Genomic DNA, 22,500 nt, shown 5'->3' with positions numbered 1-22,500 from the left:
CGAACGATCCAAAGATCTTGAAAATTGTTATTCTTCGTGATTATCGATGAATTTTATACCATTTTAATTTTCATCGCAGAAAAATTTGTTTCGCGTAAATACGAATGTATTGTATTGAACAGACGTAAATGTTATCATATAATAAATATTACATTGGTATGGGAAAAGAAAAGGAAAGATAAAAAAAAAAAAGAAATAGGAATTATTGTGTAAAGCGAATTAATTCAGATTTAATTAATGCAAAATATTCATTGCGACTAAGCCGATATACAATTTGATTATTATAACGATAAGAACGTAATAATTTGTTATTTTTGAATTAATATAGATGGAATTGAATCAAATGGTAGATATGTTTCTATTGCATCGAAAAGATAAACGAGCTTTTAATAACAATAGTATATATGTATATACATTCTGTTTTTTCTTCTTTTTCTAATCATACAAATAAGATAAACTAATATATATATATATATATATATATATATATATATATATATGTATATTGATATAATAATAACGTGATTGAATTGGTATATTTTTATTATTATAGTACTAATACTATAACAATACGAATGAACGTCTTTTTATTACAATAATAATTACTCATATTATCTTGTACTAATATAATATTATAGTATAATATTCAGGTGACCTATCCGATATATTTTTATCGTATTTATTAATAGTACTAATATAATGTAATATATAGTAGTAACGAACGACGGTACATAACGTGTGCATACGTTTCTTTTTCATTGTCATCGTTAATTGTGTCGTCGTGCGTTAATGTCTCAGCGATTATTGTTGTGTTTGTTTTTAAAATTCATATTTTAAATTTGTCTTTATTATTTCTTTTTTTTTTCCTTTTTTCTTACTTTTTCCAGCGCGGACCCTACGAGGAAATCGAAATGGTCGAATTGAGTGGTAGTGGACAAGCGAATTCGGCCATGGGTGTTACGGGACTCGGTTCTGTGGTATCCGCAGCGGCCTCATCTTCGTCATCCTCAACGACAACGACGACCACTGGTGGTGCATCCTCGTCAACTTCCGGTCGTGCTGGTATACTCGAGACACAGGTGCGCGGCCAATGGTATCGAGTATTCGTCTCTTTGGAGGACGATTATTTGAGTATATCACTTGACGAGAGTTGCGACACTGTTAACAACGTTCTAAACAATGGCAACATCAATAACAACAACGTCGACAGTCTGAATGATCCGGACGTACCGGATTCCGTCGCCAATCAAAAACGTATCGTGCGGGTCGTTAAAAGTGACAACAACGGACTCGGTATTTCTATTAAAGGAGGAAAAGAAAATAAAATGCCGATACTAATCTCGAAGATATTCAAAGGTATGGCTGCCGATGCCACGGAGCAATTGTACGTTGGCGATGCAATATTGGCTGTTAACGGTGAGGATCTACGTGAGGCGACCCACGACGAAGCTGTTAAGGCGCTCAAGAGGGCTGGCAAGGTCGTCGAGCTTGAAGGTAAGTCTCTAACGTTTCTCTTATTTCATTATATCGTGTCTACGTACAATCATAAACATTTGTTCATTCAAATATTTCAAACGAACTGTCTTTTCAATGATATATTACTTTTCAATACTTTATTCGTCATTATAGAGATATACATGTATATATATATATATATATATATATATATATATATATATATATGTGTGTGTGTGTGTACAGTTATGTGGACTTTTTTTTATCGATTCACGAAATTTTTTCTGTTATTTTTTTTTCCCTCTAGTATATTGAGCTGGGTACGTTGATTGATTAATGTCAAATTACGGATCGACATATTTGAAACAATCACTGACTAACTATTAGAATTATTATATTTATTTTACAATTGAATTATTTTAAAATCAGACATATTTATATATCATCTATTTGTGTATGTATGTATGTATATATATGTATGCATTTATGTATGTATATATGTATATATATATATATATATATATATATATATATATATATATATATATGTATGTATGTAAATAGATATAAAACAAAGTAGTAAACCATTTGAATTTTTTATGAATTATTAATTATAATGTTTAATATGAAATACACAGTCATATACATATACATGCACATATATAGAAAGTATCTGTGTGTATAATATAAGTAAAATTACATAAATAATATTATTATCGTAAAATATCTATACGTACGTTAATAAATTAAATGTTCCTTCATTTTTTTTTCTACGTTATTCTTTTCTTAAATAATATAAAACAGTTTTCAATTTTGGAAACGTTCTATAAAAAGCTTTATGCATTTTGCCAAACATAATACATTTCTTGGAAAGTAAACGTTAATTAATTAAACTAACGTACTTATTTTTTTCTTCTTTTTATTTTTATTTTATTTATTTATTTTTTTTTTGTTAACGAATTTGACAAATATTAAGTTGGTATTAATACCATTGTCGAAATGTTTTCTTTCTAATATGATCAAATGTTTAAGTAAAGTATGTATTTATCATCGAAGATTATTTATATTATTTATAGATGAACGACTTTATAACTTAGTTCCTCTTATATTTTAATTTGTATTTTCGAGTATTAGCCTTTATTTATTGTTTTCTTCTTTTTTTTCTTTTCGTATTTTTATTCCTGATTCATCCCCATTTTCGTTTACCTTTGATTCGTCTTGTCCACTACACTTTATTCTTCATTTTTCAACATCGATCGTACGTTCGATACTCGTGTCATTAACGAGCGATCCAACGAACGAATCTCTGAGTGTTTCTGTTTTTTCTTTCTATTTTCTTATTCTTTGTTATTTTTCTTCTTCCTTTCTCTCATTCTTCCTTCCTTCCTTTCTTCCTTTCTTCTTTTCCATTTCTCAACAGCCAACGCAAATCTAACGGAACAGGGTTTTCGAAAGAGGAGAGAGAGGTGGTGAAGAGGGAGGAGGCAGAGAAAAGAAAGCGAATGGAAGCCTGATGAGTACCGAGAAACAGAGCTTTTAGACGGATTAATGCACCGAAGCGACTCGCTTGTCACCCTTCAAACGTACAAGAGAGAAAGAGAGAAAGAGAGAGAGAGAGAGAGAGAGAGAGAGAAACAAACAGACAGATAGATAAATAGATAGATAGACAGAGAGAAAGAGTTGAAAGAAAAAATAAAAAAGTATATAAGAAAAAGTTAGAAAATAAAAAGAGAAGGAGAATGAGTTAATGAAAAAAAAAAAAAAATTGAATAAATAAATAAAAAGAAAGAGAAGAAAGAAAAGGAACAAGAGAAAAAGAGATATGAAATAATTCAACAAGGAGAAAAAGATAATGTGTATGAAAGTAAGTGACAGAGAGAGAGAGAGAGAGAGCGAGAGCGAGAGAGAGAGAGAGGGGAGGGGAGAGTGAAAGAGTTAAATGAAAAATAGATAAGTATCAAATGAGTTAAAGTTAATAGAGACGTATCGAATGAGTTAAAGAAAAAGATGAGAAAGAAAAGGAACGAGCGAGAAGGAGATAGATAATAATTGAGATAAAGGGAGAAAGTCAATGTGATTGAGAGAGAAAAAGAGAAAGAAAGAATTTATGTGGTAGCGAGAGAGAGAGAGAGAGAGAGAGGATGAGAGTTAAAAGAAAAACACAAGTATCGAATGAGTTAAAGAAAAAGAGATGAAAGAAAAAAAACGAACGAAAAAGTGATAGAAGAAAATAATTGAGATAAAGAGAGAAAGAGAATGCGGTTGAGAGAGGAAAGGAGATAGAAAGAATGTGGGTGTAAGTGAGAGAGAGAGAGAGAGAGAGAGAGAGAGAGAGAGAGAGAGAGAGAGAGAAAGTGAACACGTTGAGAAAAAAGAAAATGGAGAAGCATCGAATGAGTTAAAGTTAATAAGATAAGGAGAATGAGTTGAATGAAGAAAAACATGAGATAGAAAAAGTACTAAAGGAAGTAATAGATAGATATGGATTATTGAATAATGAAGGATAAAGAATATTTTTATTGCGACTACGTTATATCTATACGACGATGATTTTGCAGGTATGATAAGAAATAGAAAGAAAAAATATATATATATATATATATATATATATATATATATAACTAATGTACAAAATAAAGCTTCGACGTGCGTTCAATGAAAAATAAAGATGATAAAAATGCGATGGTAATAAGTGTGAAATAAACTTCGATCGAATTAGTTAAATTGATCTTACTTGAATGATTTAATGAATTAATAATTCAACCCAGATTGATGGTATGTATTATAGATAAATATTAAAATTAATAGTAAGTTTATATATTTCTGAGTATAGTAAAAAGAGTATAGTAGGTACAAGTTCAAGAGTATAATAAAAAGAAGAAAAAAAGGAAGAAGGTAAGAGAGAGAGAGAGAGAGAGAGAGAGAGAGAGAGAGGGAAGTGAATGAATGAATAAGAGAAGTACACTGTTATTATAATAGCTGATAGCTAAAATCTGAAAAGATAACCTAATTAAATCTGTGTCTGTTGCTTAAGATGAAAAGTAGAAAATAGTATAAATAAAGAAAAGGATAATAAGTATAAGTGAAGAATGAAAAAGAAAAAAATGCAAAAAAAAAGAAAGAAAGAAATAAGAAATAAAAGGAGATTAAAAGGCAGGGAGAAAGAAGAAATGAGAAGAAAGTATGAATGAACGAGAGCGAGAGAATGAAAGCGAAGGGCTAAATCAAAGATAGCCCATAGGGGTAGACAGTACTGTGAAGAGGGTGAGCGGAGAAGGGGTGAGTGTGGGTGATGGTTCAACATACATTTTTTTTTTACAGTTTTTTCTCTCTACTCTGTATGTTTCTCGTCTTTCTTTTCCCTTTTTCCTTTTTTTTTTTTTTTAATCTGTTTATTTCTATTCAACTCTTTACTTTTTTTTTTTTCTAGCATAGGCCCTACGGTTCCGTTTATCTTCCGCTCCGGAAGTTCGGGACTTTGGCGTGTGCTAGCGCCCGCGTGCATTCGAGTCGAGTCGAGTCGCGAGATTATCAAACGCGAGACAGCGAAAAAGAGCCGTCGGGTGAAAGGTTGGAGAAAAACACGCACGTATGCTTCCGAGCGTTAAATGGCGCTCTCTCTCTCTCTCTCTCTCTTTTTATTTCTATCTCTTTCTCTCAAACTCTCTGTCTTTTTCTTTCTTTCTTGCTCTTCCTGTCTCTTTCGTTCACCTACATTCGCCATGCCATTCTTTCTTTTCAGTCTCTCTCTCTCTCTCTCTCTCTCTCTCTTTTACATTTTTCTTTCTTTTCATTGAGTCACTGCCATTCTTCTTTCCTCCTTTTTATTTCGCTTTGACGCGAAATCTTCTCTATCTTTCTTTCTCTCTTTCTCTTTTTCATTCTCATTGCTTCAAACGACTCTGGGCTGTACCTACTGCTTCTACTACTACTATTACTACTGCTACTATACTATACTACTACTATTACTTTTCCTAAATATTTCTCATAGTATTCACTCTTCAACGAGCTTAGTGCTCACACGTTCGACCTCCTTTTTCAATCGACAAAACCTTTTTAATATTGCCAACTATCTATGTATGTCAACCGTTTATATATAACCCAATTCTTTTTCTTATTTACACGGGGGGTGATGTAATGTGCAAGTAGGAGAAAATAAATAAATAAAAAGAAAAAGAAAAAAAAAAGAAAAGGAAAGAAGAAAATAGAAATGAAAAAGTAATGTTTAATATTATATATATATATATATATATATATATATATATATATATATATATATGATAAAAAAAAATTAATCATAATTAAAAATTAATAATAATTAAATATAATATATATATGATAAAAAAAAATCAATGATGAAAATCAATGATTGAGATCAATGATAAAGACTAATAATGAATATTAATGATGAAAATCAACGATAAAGATTAATTATGAAAATCAATGATGAAAGTCAATGATAAAAATAAATGATGATGATGATGATGATGATGATGATGATAAATTGAGATTTCTGGTTGACAGTTTCAATATCTTGAGTCTAACCAACATGGACGCGTTTAATACTTTCACATTTATATGATTTTTTTATTTACGTTTATTTGCTAGAGATGTTTAAAATTTCCGAAGTATTACATCATCGTTTACGCCTTACACTGTTATTTTATGTTTTTGGCTCTTGCCAGGCTATTTACATATTACATAAATATTGTAATAATGAATATTTATACGTAGAGAAACGTAGAGATTTTTTGTTAGTTATGTATGCATTCATGTATATATATACACATATATGCATACACATATGTATGTATGTATGTATGTATGTATGTATGTATGTATGTGTGTATGTATGTATGTATGTTTGCGCGTATAGAATTTTTAAAACTACAAAAAGTCAAAAAATCGTCGAACTTCGTGGCTCGAATTAATTGTTATTTGTCATAGCTATTATTGCTTATTTTTATTTAACAAATTTTTGTCCCCTTTTTATTACATCACACTATGACTCTTCAATTCTTTCATTCGTTATTTTGACTATGTATATAACATGAAAAAAAAGTTAGAAACAGCAGGCATATGATTTAACGTATAATTAAGAATAAATGAATAACAAGAATAGGGGAAATATTATTTCCTTCAACGATAAGTTAGCGATTTGAATGATCGATGCGAATGAGTCGAGTTAAGGTAAATGAATCAACAAAAAAAAAAAAAAAGAAAAAAAAAGGAAGAAAGAAAGAAAGAAAAAAAGAAAAAAAATCATCTAATTATCAAACATTTATGCGTCATATCTGATAGTTATGTTAATCGTGAGATTATTAAGAAAGAAAGGGTCAAAACAACAAATGGCGTAATTAAGAAAGAAAATAATGGTCCATTCATCACATTTTATATCAACGATCGTTACGAAATGATAATCTAATGATCATTTAATTAATTAAAAATATAAGTATTTTATCAGGGAGGGATATAATGCTTACTCGTCATGAACAAAAAGAATTTAATAAATAAACTAAAAATCAATTAATCAATAAAAATCAATATTAACTGTATATCCAATTTTCGTAATTAATATATACATAAAAACTTTCTCTCTCTTTTTCTCTCTCTCTCTCTTTTTCTTACTCTCTTATGCTTTATCTCTATCTCTATCTATAAAAGAGTCATTTATTTGTAATTCATTTATAACAATAAATACAATTTCCTATACTACAAATTTTATAGATATTATAAATTTCTATTGAAATAAATTTTATCCGTTAAGTCTAATATATGTGATATAACATACATTATAGTATATATACATATATATAAATAAATACATATATATATATATATATATATACATACATACATACATACATACATATATATTGCACATACATATATATTGATACATACATATATATATATACATACATACATACATATATATTATACATACATAGATATATAAAGGACAGAGAAAAAATAATAAAAAACAAAAAAAAAATCCAAAAAAGACGAGCTTTTTCCCCTGGCTCGAGGGCACTCGTCTTTTATTCAGTCACTTTCTGTATTCTCTGGCATTCGTCTTGACACGTAAAGCATGCACACGCCGTAGAGGGCTGTGCGTTGCACACGTGCGAGAGTGCACGCGCCGTCTACGATCCTCTCTCTCTCTCTCTCTCTCTCTCTCTTTCTTCTCTGTCTTTTTCTCTCACTTTTCCTCCCCCTCTTCTTCTTCTTCTCTCTCTCTCTCTCTCTCTCTCTCTCTCTCTCTCTCTCTCTCTCTCTCTCTCTCTCTCTCTCTCTCTCTCTCTCTCTCTCTCTCTCTCTCTCTCTCTCTCTCTGCTTCCTACTCTGGACGGTTTTACGTGGGAGACGCGTGGAATGCGATACTCTGCACTTTACGTGCACGCGTACGTGAGATGCAAGAGCGAAGGACGCGCCAGCGTGGGCGGCGTTTGCCCGAAGGCGAAGAAGGAAAGAGCAAGACTGGTTATGCAGGGAAGAGAAGTCGAAAGGAGAGTGGTTGACCCCGCTCTATCTCTTTCTCACCCTTTCTCTTTCTATCTCTATCTCTATCTCTATCTCTATCTCGATCTCTATCTCTGTTTCGCTTTCTGCAAAGTTGCTCTATTTCAAATAGCATGGGAAGATATTTTGAAATATAGAAAAAGATATTTCGTAAGAAGAGAGAGAAAGAGAGAGAGAGAGAGAGAGAGAGAGAGAGAGAGAGAGAGAAAGAGATATATCTATAAGAAAAGGAAATGGAGAAAAATTCTATAAGAGAGAAAAAGATGAAGAGATAAAAAGAAAGATTCCATAAGGGAAAGGAGGACGAAGAGATTTCATATGAAGGAAGAGAAAAAATCGGATTCTATAAGAAAGAGATAAGAAGAAAGAATATCTACGAGGAAAAGAGTGAAAGTGTTATTTTGAAAAGTAGATAAAGACTGAAAGATTTTGAGAGACAGAGACAGAGAAAGAGAGAGAGAGAGAGAGAGAGAGAGAGAGAGAGAGAGAGAGAGAGAGAGAGAGAGAAGGAGGAGGAGGAAAAAAGAGAGGAAAGAGATTTCGAAAGAAAGATAGAGAAGTAGAAAATTCGGAAAGTAAGAAAGAGTGGGAGAAAAAAGGTATTTCGAAAAGGAAAACAAAGAGTAAAAGATATTTTTTGAAAGAGAGTGAAAGATTCTGTGTGTGTGAGAGAGAGAGAGAGAGAGAGAGAGAGAGAGAGAGAGAGAAAAAATTTCTAAAAGAGAGACGGATAATGGAAGATTCAGAAAGAAAAAAGGAAGATTACGAGAGAGAGAGAGAGGGGGGGAGGGAGAGATAATAAGAGTGATTTCGAAAGAAAAACAGATAGTAAAAGATTCACTAAGAAGGAAAGATTTCGAAAGAAATAAGGAAAGAGCAGGAAATACTGATTTTGAAAGAAAGACAGAGAGTAAAAGATTCCAAAAGACAGATAGTTTCTGAATGAGTGAGAAAGATCTTCCGTAAGGAAACGAAAGAGATCTCGACAAAAAAGAAAGAGTGAAAGGGAAAGAGCAAGTGAGTGAGTGAGTGAGAGAGAGAGAGAGAGAGAGAGAGGGTGGGTGGGGGAAAGAGAGGGAACGATAGGTGCGGAATAAATTATTCAAGGATTTTCATCAAGATCTCATCCTACTCCCTTTTTTGATCTTTTTCTTTTCTTTCCTTTCTTTTTTTTCTTTTTTTTTTGTTTTTTTTTCTCTCTCTCTCTTAAAGACCTGACAGACCTCTCGTTCTCAAATCAAGTCGAAAACTTCTTTCGTAACCAAATTGCCTGAACGTGAGAGATTTTTCAACGTTAAAATTTGTCCTTTCGATGTATGTAAGTACTACTAACAGCTGTCATTATTTTTTTTTTTTTTTTTTTTTTTTTATTTATATTACAGAATTATTTTAATTTTAATTTTAATTTTAATATGTCATTTACGCGGATTACTATGAGATTATTTTATCAGACATATTTAAAGATACGAGTGAAAGAATTTTTCTTTCTTTTTTTTTTCTTTTTTTTTTCTTTGTCTTTTTCTTTCAATGTGAAAATTTTGTTCAAAAGACTCTTTTATCTTGCCCTCCCCCTTTTTATTAATTACATTCGATCGCTCGATTATCCGTGAAAATTCTATTTAAAAAGGATTTGCGATCTAATTCAATCAGTCATATATCTTTGTCGAATGAAATAATTCTTTTTCTATTGTGGATAATATCTGTGGATACTATGTGTTCAATTAATTAATGTAAAAATTTATATAAGAAAGTAAAAATAAAAATGTATATAAGAAGTAAAAAATTAAAAGTAAAAAACAAAATCTTATTATTATTTATATAGATCTAATAATGATTTGATCTACATTAAAATTCTATTAATTTAATATGAAAATTAATAATTTATTTTAACTTTCAAATATAACTAAATTAAACAAAATTATATCTCTTCTTCACTTTGGCATAGAAGAAGTAAATAAAAATTTTATCTTATATATATATATATATATATATATATATATATATATATATATATATATATATATGTATATCGTATATATATATATATGTATAATTGAAATTCTGTAAAAAAAAAAGATGTTTAACGAAATAATTAATAGATAATTAATTTAATATAATGTAATGCGACTAATAAGATCAAAAAAATATTTTATAAAGAAAACGAAAAAATAATAAGATCAACGATCTTTAATTCCAATGATTATAATTTAATTTGACATTTATCACGTTAATAATAATTATTCGTAGGAAATACTAAGGATTCTCTTCTAACAATAATAATTACGTCTTGTAATTAAACGTTAAATTAATTTACTCGTCGCGAATTAAAAAGAAAAAAAAACTCAAACTAAACATTATCTCCGAGCAATTAAAAACTTTCGTCGATTAATTAACGTGAAGATAACGATGATGGGTATTAAATAGATATCATTTGGAAGGGTAATCGTCGAAAAAAAAATTGTCGAGGTGTTGGTTCCTCGGGTCATGATTCGGATCGGATCGGACCGGACCGGACTGGATCGGACTTTCGTAATTTGAAAAGGGACCTCTGACTTCGCGTGACTTTTCTCTACGGTCTATCTGTTCAAGAGCGACGATCTACTTGTCCGATCTGTAGAAATACACTCTGGTGAAATATCGTCTGTCCTTGATTATGGATCGTTTGTTATACTACAGGGTGTTTCGTTTAAAACTCGAACAACTCTTTTAAATCTTCATATATATGTTTTAACGAACAAGTGTCATAAATAAGAAATATTTCTTTATTAATATAACATCCAATTTCTTTAGATCGTTTTGATCGAGATTTCAAGGTCATCGATAATGATTATTTATTTTTTTATTTATTTAACTTTATTTATTTATTTTTTTTTTTTTATTTTTTATTTATTTCTTTTTTTTTTAAATCGAACTAACATACATTCATTACTATAGCGGATGTAGCTTCACAATAAGATGAATTCAACGATAACGTAATATTTGTTGATCTTTAAATAACCTTGAATAATAAGAATTAATGACGTTTGGGATGATGAAAATGTCGACATCTTGCAAAGTGAAAAGGTTAAGATTTATATTGTAGATTCTTCGAAAAGATATTCTTTTTTTAATTATTTCTTCTTCTTCTTTTTTCTTTTTCTTTTTCTTTTTTTTTTTTTTTTTACAATGAAAACTCGATGACAAAAAGTTGCTATGGCATTGAGTTGAGTCGTTTAATAATTTATTCGCTTGTAAATATTTATTCGCATATAATCGAAAACAATGGAGATATTTCAAATGTTTGAGTTAACAGAGAAACACCCTGTATATGTATTTATATGTGTTTATGTATACGTATATGTGTACGTAAGTAGCGGCGATCCTAGCTCAACTGCTGTATGCGGTTCTACTTGGAACGTGTGTACATTACTTCGCTGGTAAACATCGGCAAAATCATTGGATAACATCTTCGCTACACCCACATCTAATGTTGTTACCTCCTCTAGATGGATTTCGCGAGCGTGTAAGAACGCTGATAAGAAATAAGACGAATTCGTCGATTAAGGAATTTATTCAAGTAGAAGAGATTATAAAGGTTATATCCTTAAAAATGTTCTTGTATGCGTGAAAACATTTTTTTTTTTCATTAAAAATATCTTTCACAAAAGTGATTTATATATTATGAAATTTTTCTATTAAGTGAATATAATATTATTTGTAATATTTTATATATATATATATATATATATATATAAATATATATATATTTGATAAATAATTATGAATCTATTTCAAAAGAATTGATTATAAAGAAAATATTTTTAAAAAGTTTTTGCGTGCATAAAAAATATTCAATAATATCTTTTAAAAATGATTTCTCTATTATAAAATTTTAATATTACATAAATATAATATTATGTGTAATATTATATATATATATATATATATATATATATATATATAATATATCTTCGATAAATAATAATATTTCGTTCATTTAAAATACTACTGCTGATGTTCATTAATTTAATACAATGTTAACGTTAATTCATTTTCATGCTTACGTTAATTCGTTCAATTTAATGTCGACGACTATCCATCATAATAATTTCAAACTTAACGTCAATTAATTTAATTTAAGTTCATTCGTTAATCTCAAAGTTAAACGTCGTGTTCGATCAATAATCGATATTGATCTTCAATCGTTACTTTCTATATCCTTACGTACATTCATTATACTGAACGCTAACATCATTAATTCATTATTAATTAAATATTAAATATTATTCAATATTCTAAGTATCAATATATTAATTCATTACGAACTTTAGTTTATCAAATTAAATTTTAATTGAATACTTTAACATTGATATACTTTGTTAACTCAATTATTAATATGTAATAATGAAATTTGACGTTTCTTTTTCTTTTTTCTTTCTTTTTTTTCTTTTCTTTTTTTTTTCTCTCTCTTTTTTTTTTATTTTTTCTTCCAACATAAATATCATCGTCGATACATTGAATCCGAGAGCAGTACGATAACTTTAATTTAATAATTAAAAACTAAATATTATACAATATTCTAAACTTCATATATTAGTTCATAGCAATTGAGAAATAATTAATTTCATTTATCAGAATAGACATTAACATCGGTCAATTTGATTTTAAATATGCACATTAACAACATTGCCAATGGTTATTAAGTTATTAATATTAATTAATGAATTTCGGACGTATTTCTCTCTCTCTCTCTCTCTCTCTCTCTCTCTCTTTCATTTTTTCTTTTTATATATATATATATATATATATATATATATATATATATATATATATAAATCATTAAACCTTACGTTCGAAATATAAAAGAAAATAATAATTATTATATAACTCGTCTAATCTTGATTAGGGTCCAGGGCATTAGTATAATGGTAAGTAATTAAGAATTTTTTTGTAGTACATAATCGCTGCAGCTCTGAAAGTACATACATATCTATGTATATACGTATATACATATATACATATATATATGTATATGTGTAAGTATATTGGAGTGGGTGTACGTGGAACGTCTGTGGTTTTCCCGTGCGTATTTCTAATTAGAATGCATAATTTTAGTCGGCCATTGTTCTCCAATGTAGGTTGCATGACGGATGACGCGCGACGTTGTCACGGAAATTGCGTCTTAAATCCTGCAGTCCGGAATTTCCCTATCACTTGGAACCTTCTCTCTCTCTCTCTCTCTCTCTCTCTCTCTCTCTCTTTCTTTCTCTATCTCTTTCTTTATCTCTCTATCTATCTCTTTAGAATATTGCCTCGTTTAATCTCTCTTTCTCTTTCCTTTCGGATTTCCTTGCTCCTTGTCTTCTGTATTTTCATTCATACCATCCTTTATGGTATCTTATTTGAGAAGAATAAGATGATATGTTCTGAAGGAGAGAATTGTAATTCTAATTATCGTAAAACATTCAACTTAGTTACACTTTTTGGACCAATAGGATTTTGTCTAATATATAAGATGGATAGAGACGTATCGACTGAATGAATAGATTAGATACATTCTTATTTTGTTTCTATGTAACAAAAATTTTGCTGGAAAGGGATATTTGAGGCGGGACCAGAAAGGGATGTTTATTTTTATAGATTGAATATTTTAACGAAAAAGAAAAAGAACGAGGAAAATAATAAAAAAATCTATATTAAAAAAAAAAAGTGTTGTAAAAAAATTATTTATACAATGTATTATTTAACTCCTGTTATATTAATGAAAAATAAGCAATTTTAGAAATATGAAAATGAAAATACGAGCAAAAATATTTTATTCAATAAACGTATAAAAATATATAATAAAATATTTTATAGTATGTGAAATAAAATGTTTTGTTTAATAAATGCACGGAACGAGAATTAATCTTGATGAAGAAATTGAAAATAAATAAATAAATGAATAAAAAATAAGAGAAATAAATGATTTTTTTCATTTTTTTTTTTTTAATATATAAAAAGTTCTGACCTTATGTTGAACGATTTTATTTTACTTAATAATATTTTGGAAAAAAATTGAAGATATCTCTATGAATTAATTAAACTTCTCTCAATGAACTCATATATGTACATATGTATGTAGATATGTATATATATGAATAGAAATAAAATATGTTTAAAAATATATTATAGTTATAAATTGTGTATATATATATATATATATATATATATATATATATATATATATAAAATAATTAAAGAAATATTATTCTACAATACAGGGTGTTGTTTAAGTGAACAAGTTTAAATATATTCTATGTAATAACATTGCTTTATTATTGGAGGTTTTGTTTTGAAGGAAAAAAAAAAAAAGAAAAAAGAAAAAAAGAAGAAAGAAGGAAAAGCAGAAGAAAAATAAAAAAAAAATAATTCGATCTACATCAAAGTATATATTAATCTGTTGACTTTCGATTGAAATCAAATAAAAGATTCTCTTCTAAGGCTTTTAATAAAAAGAATCATTTCTACAATCTCAGAGAAAGAAAAAGAAAAAGAAAATCCAATCTAATCTCCCTCTAAAAAACAAAAGAACAAAAAAAAGGAGAGAATAGAGAAAATAAAATAAATAATAAAAAAAAAAAGAGAAAACGAAACGATGTTTCTTAACTTTATCGAAAGGACAATATAAAAATTCAATCGAAATAGAATATTCAAACGTTTTCTCTCTCTTTTTCTCTCTCTATTTTTATCTTTCTCTATCCATCTATATATATATATATCTGTCTATCTCTATCTTTCCTTCTTTCTCCCTTCTTATTTCCTCAACCCCTCAGATATCTCTTTCGAATTTTTACATAACAAATACACTTTTGTATCGATAAAAGATCGAAAAAGTGCAACGCTTCTAAAATGCAAAATACTTTCGTCGAGGAGGACGTTGGGATAGGCTGTCGACGACCATATCGAAAGTTTGCAAATAAAAGAAGTGAGGAAAGGGGTAGGAGGGAGGAGGGGAGACGGGGGACCTAGGGTGCATGATATCATCGTTCAAGCCGCGTTGCATTAAAATGCAACGATCGTTCGCTTTCGATTCGTCGCGATGACAATTAGAATCCGAGAGTCGAAGAGGAACTTGCTATTTTTTTTTTCTTTTTCCATGATAGGCTATATTACGAGACAGAGAGAGAAGAATTTCTCTCTCCCTCTCTCATCCTCTCTTTCTGTCACGTCATATCTACATCTTTCACGTTTATCGTGCGTCCTCTTCGTTCGACTGCAATTAATACCGTGTATACCTACCTACCTACCTACCTACCTACCTACCTACCTACCTACCTACCTACCTACCTACCTACCTACCTACCTACCTACCTACCTACCTACCTACCTACCTACCTACCTACCTACCTACCTACCTACCTACCTACCTACCTACCTACCTACCTACCTACCTACCTACCTACCTACCTACCTACCTACCTACCTACCTACCTACCTACCTACCTACCTACCTACCTACCTACCTACCTACCTACCTACCTACCTACCTACCTACCTACCTACCTACCTACCTACCTACCTACCTACCTACCTACCTACCTACCTACCTACCTACCTACCTACCTACCTACCTACCTACCTACCTACCTACCTACCTACCTACCTACCTACCTACCTACCTACCTACCTACCTACCTACCTACCTACCTACCTACCTACCTACCTACCTACCTACCTACCTACCTACCTACCTACCTACCTACCTACCTACCTACCTACCTACCTACCTACCTACCTACCTACCTACCTACCTACCTACCTACCTACCTACCTACCTACCTACCTACCTACCTACCTACCTACCTACCTACCTACTCTAACGAAAGTTGTAAAACGAGGCCATGCTAATTTTATCGTAGCTCGTTAATTGATTTACAGGTTAGCTTTAATTATTTCAATTTCAATAATTGCTACGAGACGAACACTGTTATAAAGTTCCGTGACCGATTATAAACCATAATTCTAGTTTCATATACATACACATACACATATACATATAAGTGTGGGTGTGCGTGTGTGATAATGTATATAATAATAGATATATAATAAGTTGGTAAGAATCATAATTTATAAAATGAAATTTGTCGTCAACTTGAAACGTCATACATTTCTCTTCTTTCGAAGTTAACAAGGGACACAATAGTTTATATCATGAGAAATAAATAGTTGCCTAATCGTCAATGGAATTTTTAATAATCCCTATAGTTAATGGTATAATTTATTTCATATTTTATTCTCCTGTATCTTTCATCTATTATTATTGTCTTTTCGAGAGGGAGGGGGGAGGAATTAAAAAAATTTATAATCATTTTTATAGAACGAACTATGATGAAGTTCTGATTAATTAGAAATCATTATCATTATTTATTAAAAATCATATATGTTCGTGTGTATAGAGCGATCGACATAAAGTATTACAATCCTTTCTCTCTCTCTCTCTCTCTCTCTCTCTCTCTCTCTCTCTCTCTCTGTGTGTGTGTGTGTGTGTTTGTGTAAATATTAAGTTAAAATAAATCAATTTCATTTCATATCACATTATATTAAATACTAGAAGACTGGAATGAATTTTTTTCTTTAAATATTAAAGAAAGAAGAGAAGAAGAAAAGGTGATCTATAAAAAAAAGTGAATACGATTGCTATAATTGGAAAGATTTTTTTTTTTTTTTTTTTTGAAGATAAACAAGAAAGGAAAGAAAATCTCGTCGCGTAAAATTTCATTTTGTGTTCGGTTTTGGAGAAAGGGAGGGAATGAATCGTTGCATAATATTATATATATGCAGATACGTTTATGTGAATTTTGATGTACAGTATGAAATTGAAGGGAGAGGTCATTGTCGAGTGTATAAATGTGTTTTTTTTTTTTGTTTGCAATCACGATCGAGATCAAAGATCGCTATATGGTTCAAATATTCGTTTAGAACGAGAGAAAATCGATGATCATTTTAAATCGTTAAATGTGATACGCCGATAGGAACGTGTGATCGATACGGTGATAATGTTATTTAATATACCGCGCGTATATATACATATATATATACGCATGTATATATATATATAATTATGTATATACTTGTACGCTCTCTGTTTGAGAGTGGATGATCTCTAATATACGTAAAATATGTTTGATTAACTCATAGTTATCTCTCTCTCTCTCTCTCTCTCTCTCTCTCTCTCTCTCTCTCTCTCTTTCTTTCTTTCTTTCTTTCTTTCTTTCTTCCTCTCTCTCGTAATAAGATTATTTATTTTTTATAAAATTAAATAATTTATAATTATTATTAAATACTGTAAAAGATTAGTTTGAATTTTTATTTTTTTTTAATTAATTTGAATTTTTATTTTTATTTAATTATTTGAATTTTTATTTAATTTTATTTATTTATATCGTTACTTTATTTCAAGTTACTTTTTTTTAAATATTAATCCTTTCAACATCGTTATAATAATTTTTTATTAACAATTGTCATCTTTTCATTATATAATAAATTACATGAAACAATGTATAGGTATGCTTTCTCTAACAAAAAAAAAGTATATGTGTATATATATATATATATATATATATATATATATATATATATATATTAATTATTAATATACATTTCAAAAATATATACAAAAATGCAATAGAATAAAAATAACAATTAAAGGAAAAACATTTGGAAATTATTGTATCAAAGGAATGGTGTAAGAGTTAATCGTAAAAAAATAATTTGAGAATATCAGAATACATTTCAAAGCATTTAATTTCTCTTAATATTTTTTCTTTCTTTCTTTCTTTCTTTCTTTCATTCTTTCTTTTCTTTTTTTATTTTTTCTTTTTTTACATTTTTATGAAAAACGTTAAGTAAAGCGAAAACAGCCGAAATTACAGCGTCCTAAATTTAATTCGTAAGTTAGATACGGTTCGCGTGCGATATCTAGAGAGTTTCTATCTCCTCAAAAAGCGTGTTGTCGTTGGGTTGGTTCAATTAATATTTTAATTGGCCCCGTTCACGGTCAGTGCATCGCGTCCATCAACGTTAGCGCGCAGAGAACGTACTATACGTGTCTACATGTTTATGTGTATATGTATCTATGCGTATGTGTGTATTTGTGTTTGTGTGTATGTCTCGTCTTTTCGCTCGTAAAACCCCACGAGTTTTGCTTCTCTTCGAGTCGTCGGTCACGAAGACCACGAGTGGAATCACCACCAGTGGGAAAAATAAGATACTTCTCTTTCTGTCTATATATATATATATATATACATATATATATATATATATATATATATATATATATATATATATATTTATCTTTATATCTTTATCTTTCTCTCTCTCTCTCTCTCTCTCTCTCTCTCTCTCTCTCTCTCTTTCTCTCTCGGCAGAGCACACTTGGTAATAAGATTTTTAGTAGACATATGCGTGGAGAAACGTAAATTTATTTTCCTAATAAGTGGTGAGGAAGTTTAAGTGCTACTGCCATTTTATTAGATTTTATTAAAATTAATAAGATTATTTGAAGGGCAATTAAAGTGACGTTTGTATAAATAATATTGTTAAAAATAATCTTTATAAAGTTCTTTATATAATCATTATTATATTACTATAATAATATTTTCTCTGTTTTCTTCTTATTTGTTTATTTATTTATTTATTTATTATTTATTTTTGTTTTTGTTTTTGTTTTCGTCCTTTCTTTCTTTTTTAGATCTCATTTTCTACATACTGACGCGAAAATAATGAAATTACTTAGAATGACTTTAGAAATATTTAGAAAAACTCTAACAATAAATTTTTATTTATTATCATTTAACTTTAGATTAGCCTTGATTAGCTTTATTAATGTATAATTAGTGTGATAATTAAATGATGCAAATGTAATCTGTAAAATTCCTTGTAAAAATAATATAAAAATGCAATAACAACGAGACATTTACAAATTTATTTATTTTTTTCTAATTATTCATTTCTATAAAATAAAAACTTAATATTCAAATTATATATATACACACACACACAATTATATATATATATATATATGTATTAATTATATTCATTATATTATATAATATTATTGTCATATTTCAAATTTCAATATTATAGATATTATTATATGCAAAATCTTTTTTTGTTTTTTTTTTTTGTTAATTCGACCTAAGCACACCTAAATTTATATCTATTCCGTAATATTAAATTAAACAACATTTAAAATCTGTAATTTATATAAATTTAAAATAGAAATTAATAAACGAAATCTTACAAATGGATTTTCTCTTTTTACTTCGTATAATAATTAGAATTAATGTAAAAATAAATTATCATTTTAATAAAATTTCATATGTATATATAATATATAATATTACTTTATATAATATATGATAAAATTTGTTCAATGAATTGTTAATAAATATTCTTGGCTCTCTATCGCATGACAGTCTCCCTCCCTATCTCTCTCTCTCCCCTGCTGCCTTTAGATCTCGTCGTTAAAATTATAAGCAAGGTAGACTCGCGAGTAAAGGGTGAAAAGGGATAGTAACGGAGGGGAGGGGCTAAAGGGAGGATAAGGGAGGAAGAAACGAAGCGATGAAGGCGGCCAAGACGACGGCGTCGCTCTTCATGCGGATATTCCGTAAATCATGACGAAGTACCGTAAAGGACGAAATGAAAGGCACGCGAAACTCGCTCGTACACATATACATGTACGTGCATACATATATAGTTTTGTACGTAAGAAAAACACGAAGGATAAAGAGAGAAAGATATATATATATATATATATATATATATGTACATACATACATACAGGGTGGTCCTCTTAAGTAAGGCCACTCTAAGTAAATATCTCTTCGGCTTATTGTGAGTGTAAAAAATATTATTTACGTAATGTGTATAGTATATATATATATATATATATATAAATATATATACCAAGCATACGTCAATAAGAGTCACGTGATAGAATTTTAACATTTTAATTTACTATATATATCCGGCCGATTTCTTTTAACTTTATTTTCAATTAAAAAAAAAATGATTAATCAAACAATGTAACATAAAATGTCTAATAAATCGAATTATTTATAACAATATATATACATATATATTTTGTTTCTATTATTTCTAGTAATACATTTTTGTAAATATTTATTTTCAATAATTATCTATATAGTTTTCATTTTTATAATTTATTTTATATATGCAATAATATTAAATTAGAAGAACGAAATTGTAAAAGTTTTTTTTTTTTTCTTTCCTTTTATTATTGTCAATATTCCCTTAGTAATGGTTTTTATATTAATTCATCAATTTGTTTGTTTCTTATTCATTTATTTGCACGACATAAAAGGAAAGGAAAAAAGCCTTCTTAAAAGAATAATAATACAAGAATATAATCAATGTTTTAAATCATACAACAAATTATCATCATCATTATTGTTATTTTTATTTTTATTTTTATTATTATTATTATTATTATTATTATTATTATTAATCTAATCATTTATTATAACAATTAATATAATTCATCTCATAAAATATTTTAAATTGCTTAATTCGAGCCTTTCAAATAGGTTTACAAAATCTCTGTTAATTTCTATCTTAAGATATTATCTATTCTTGAAGGGGATGGGCGAGGGACTGGGTGCGAGTGGGTTGGGCGTTGGGAAGGAGGAGGGTGTCAGACGATCAAAACAAAGACCAGGAATAATAATGGCGTTTCTCGGTATACCGTTTTAGTTTGAATGCGCTCGTTTGTCGCTCGAATTACCCACGTAATTTACTTTCTGTATAATATAATCTAGAAAATGGCAAAGATTGGAAACGGGGAAAACGTAGTAATGACATTCCGTATTAAATATCTCATATATTGGATGCGGATCCTGGAGTATGAAATTATTGCAATTTTCGTCCTTGTCGATTGGGCTGATCGATGGAGAATTTAAACGAACACCACAGTGAAAATTTATATCGCCAAAGAGCATTAAGTTTATTATTATTTATTTGATAATATTTCATTATGTTGTATGTGTATATATATATATATATATATATATATATATATATATATATATATATATATATATAAGGAAATAGATATGTGTATACATGTAAGTAAATACTTGTATGTGTGTGTGTGTGTGTGTTTGTATGTGTATGTGTATGTGTTTGTACAAAATAGTATAAAATAGAAACATTTTTATAAATAATAACACTTTTTCTTTTTTTTTTTTTGTTATTCTCTTTCATTTTTTTCGTTCTTCCTTTCTCTTTTTCTTATTAGAATTTCTATATATTCTTAGTGATAATAGAAAAAAAGGGAATATATATTTTATATTATTCGTTTTAAAATTATGATTGATAGTTGTAGATACGTAAGTAGATTTTAGAGAAAAATTCTTTTTCCCTTTCTCATAAATACATCAAGTATATTTCTACCCCCGTATAACGAAGTATAATTTTTTTTTCTGATATTTTTTTCTTATCATAAAAAATAAACGAGTTATTTATAACGCTCAAGTTAATATATATATATATATATATATATATATATATATATATATATATATCGATATGCATATCTGTATACATAATTAAATGAATAAAATATGGCGAATTTATTAAAAACAAAAAGAAAGAAAAAATAAAGTAAAATAAAATAAAAAAAAAAGAAAAAGAAAAAATATATATATAAAGAAAAATTGATTATAACTTTCGATAAGCGGAGAATTCTGTTAACCACACAACGAAGTTCGTCGACAACGATTTCGTGAACACGGAGATGATAATTGCATCGAAGTACAAATGAAAACGATGGACACGGCAAACATTATGCATTTTCAGACCGTTAATCTACGTCATAAAGGGAGGCGATAATGATAGCGCACATCGAAATGATCATCGACGTCGTTACGGGTCGCTTGATTGAGCGACTAATGCATAATGAAATACAGAGGAGTACGTAATTAATTAGATTCGTGACGATGCACACATTTTACAAAAAGCCATGTAATTCGTCGTTTCACCATATTTCGTTTTACCAGAATATCCATGAGAGAGAACAAAAAGTTTTTTTCTCTTTCCCCCAACTCCCTCCATTTCTCTCTTTTTTTTTTTTTTATTTTTTTTATTTTTTTTATTTTTTTTGAGAAATAATGTTAAGAACGAGATTCGTTCTTAATTCTTTAATTCTTTATTCGGAATTAGAATATTGGATAATTAGTTTGAATTAGGATATATCGAGTAATAAATTGTAATTAGAAGATTGTATTATTATGATGATTTATAATGTCATCGATACGTTTTGATATATTACATGGATATGTTATAATATTTGAATTAAAATCACTGTGTTAGACAAAGCGATTTAGTTAATTAGTTTATTGATGATGAGGATTCTTAACTTTTTTTATATATATATATATGTATATATAGAAAACAGACAGAAAAGAAGTCTTTCATCATTAGATTTATTATAATTAGTAGATATTAGTAGTTAATATTAATCTCTTATAATTTTTTTTT

General features: G+C 28.7%; 1 protein-coding gene across 1 annotated transcript in view; it reads left to right on the top strand.

Annotated features, from left to right (window-relative positions):
* The window catches only part of LOC124429204 (beta-1-syntrophin), a 534,717-nt gene that overhangs the window by 16,311 nt on the left and 495,906 nt on the right, over positions 1–22,500 (top strand). Inside the window, exon 2 of the mRNA XM_046974168.1 lies at positions 888–1,494. Within this exon, the coding sequence (XP_046830124.1) occupies positions 888–1,494 (607 nt within the window). The remainder of the gene's footprint in view (positions 1–887; positions 1,495–22,500) is intronic.

The sequence above is a fragment of the Vespa crabro genome, chromosome 14, assembly GCF_910589235.1.
Source record: "Vespa crabro chromosome 14, iyVesCrab1.2, whole genome shotgun sequence".
In the NCBI taxonomy this organism is placed as follows: Eukaryota; Metazoa; Arthropoda; class Insecta; order Hymenoptera; family Vespidae; genus Vespa; species Vespa crabro.
This window is presented reverse-complemented; position numbering and strand designations above follow the sequence as displayed.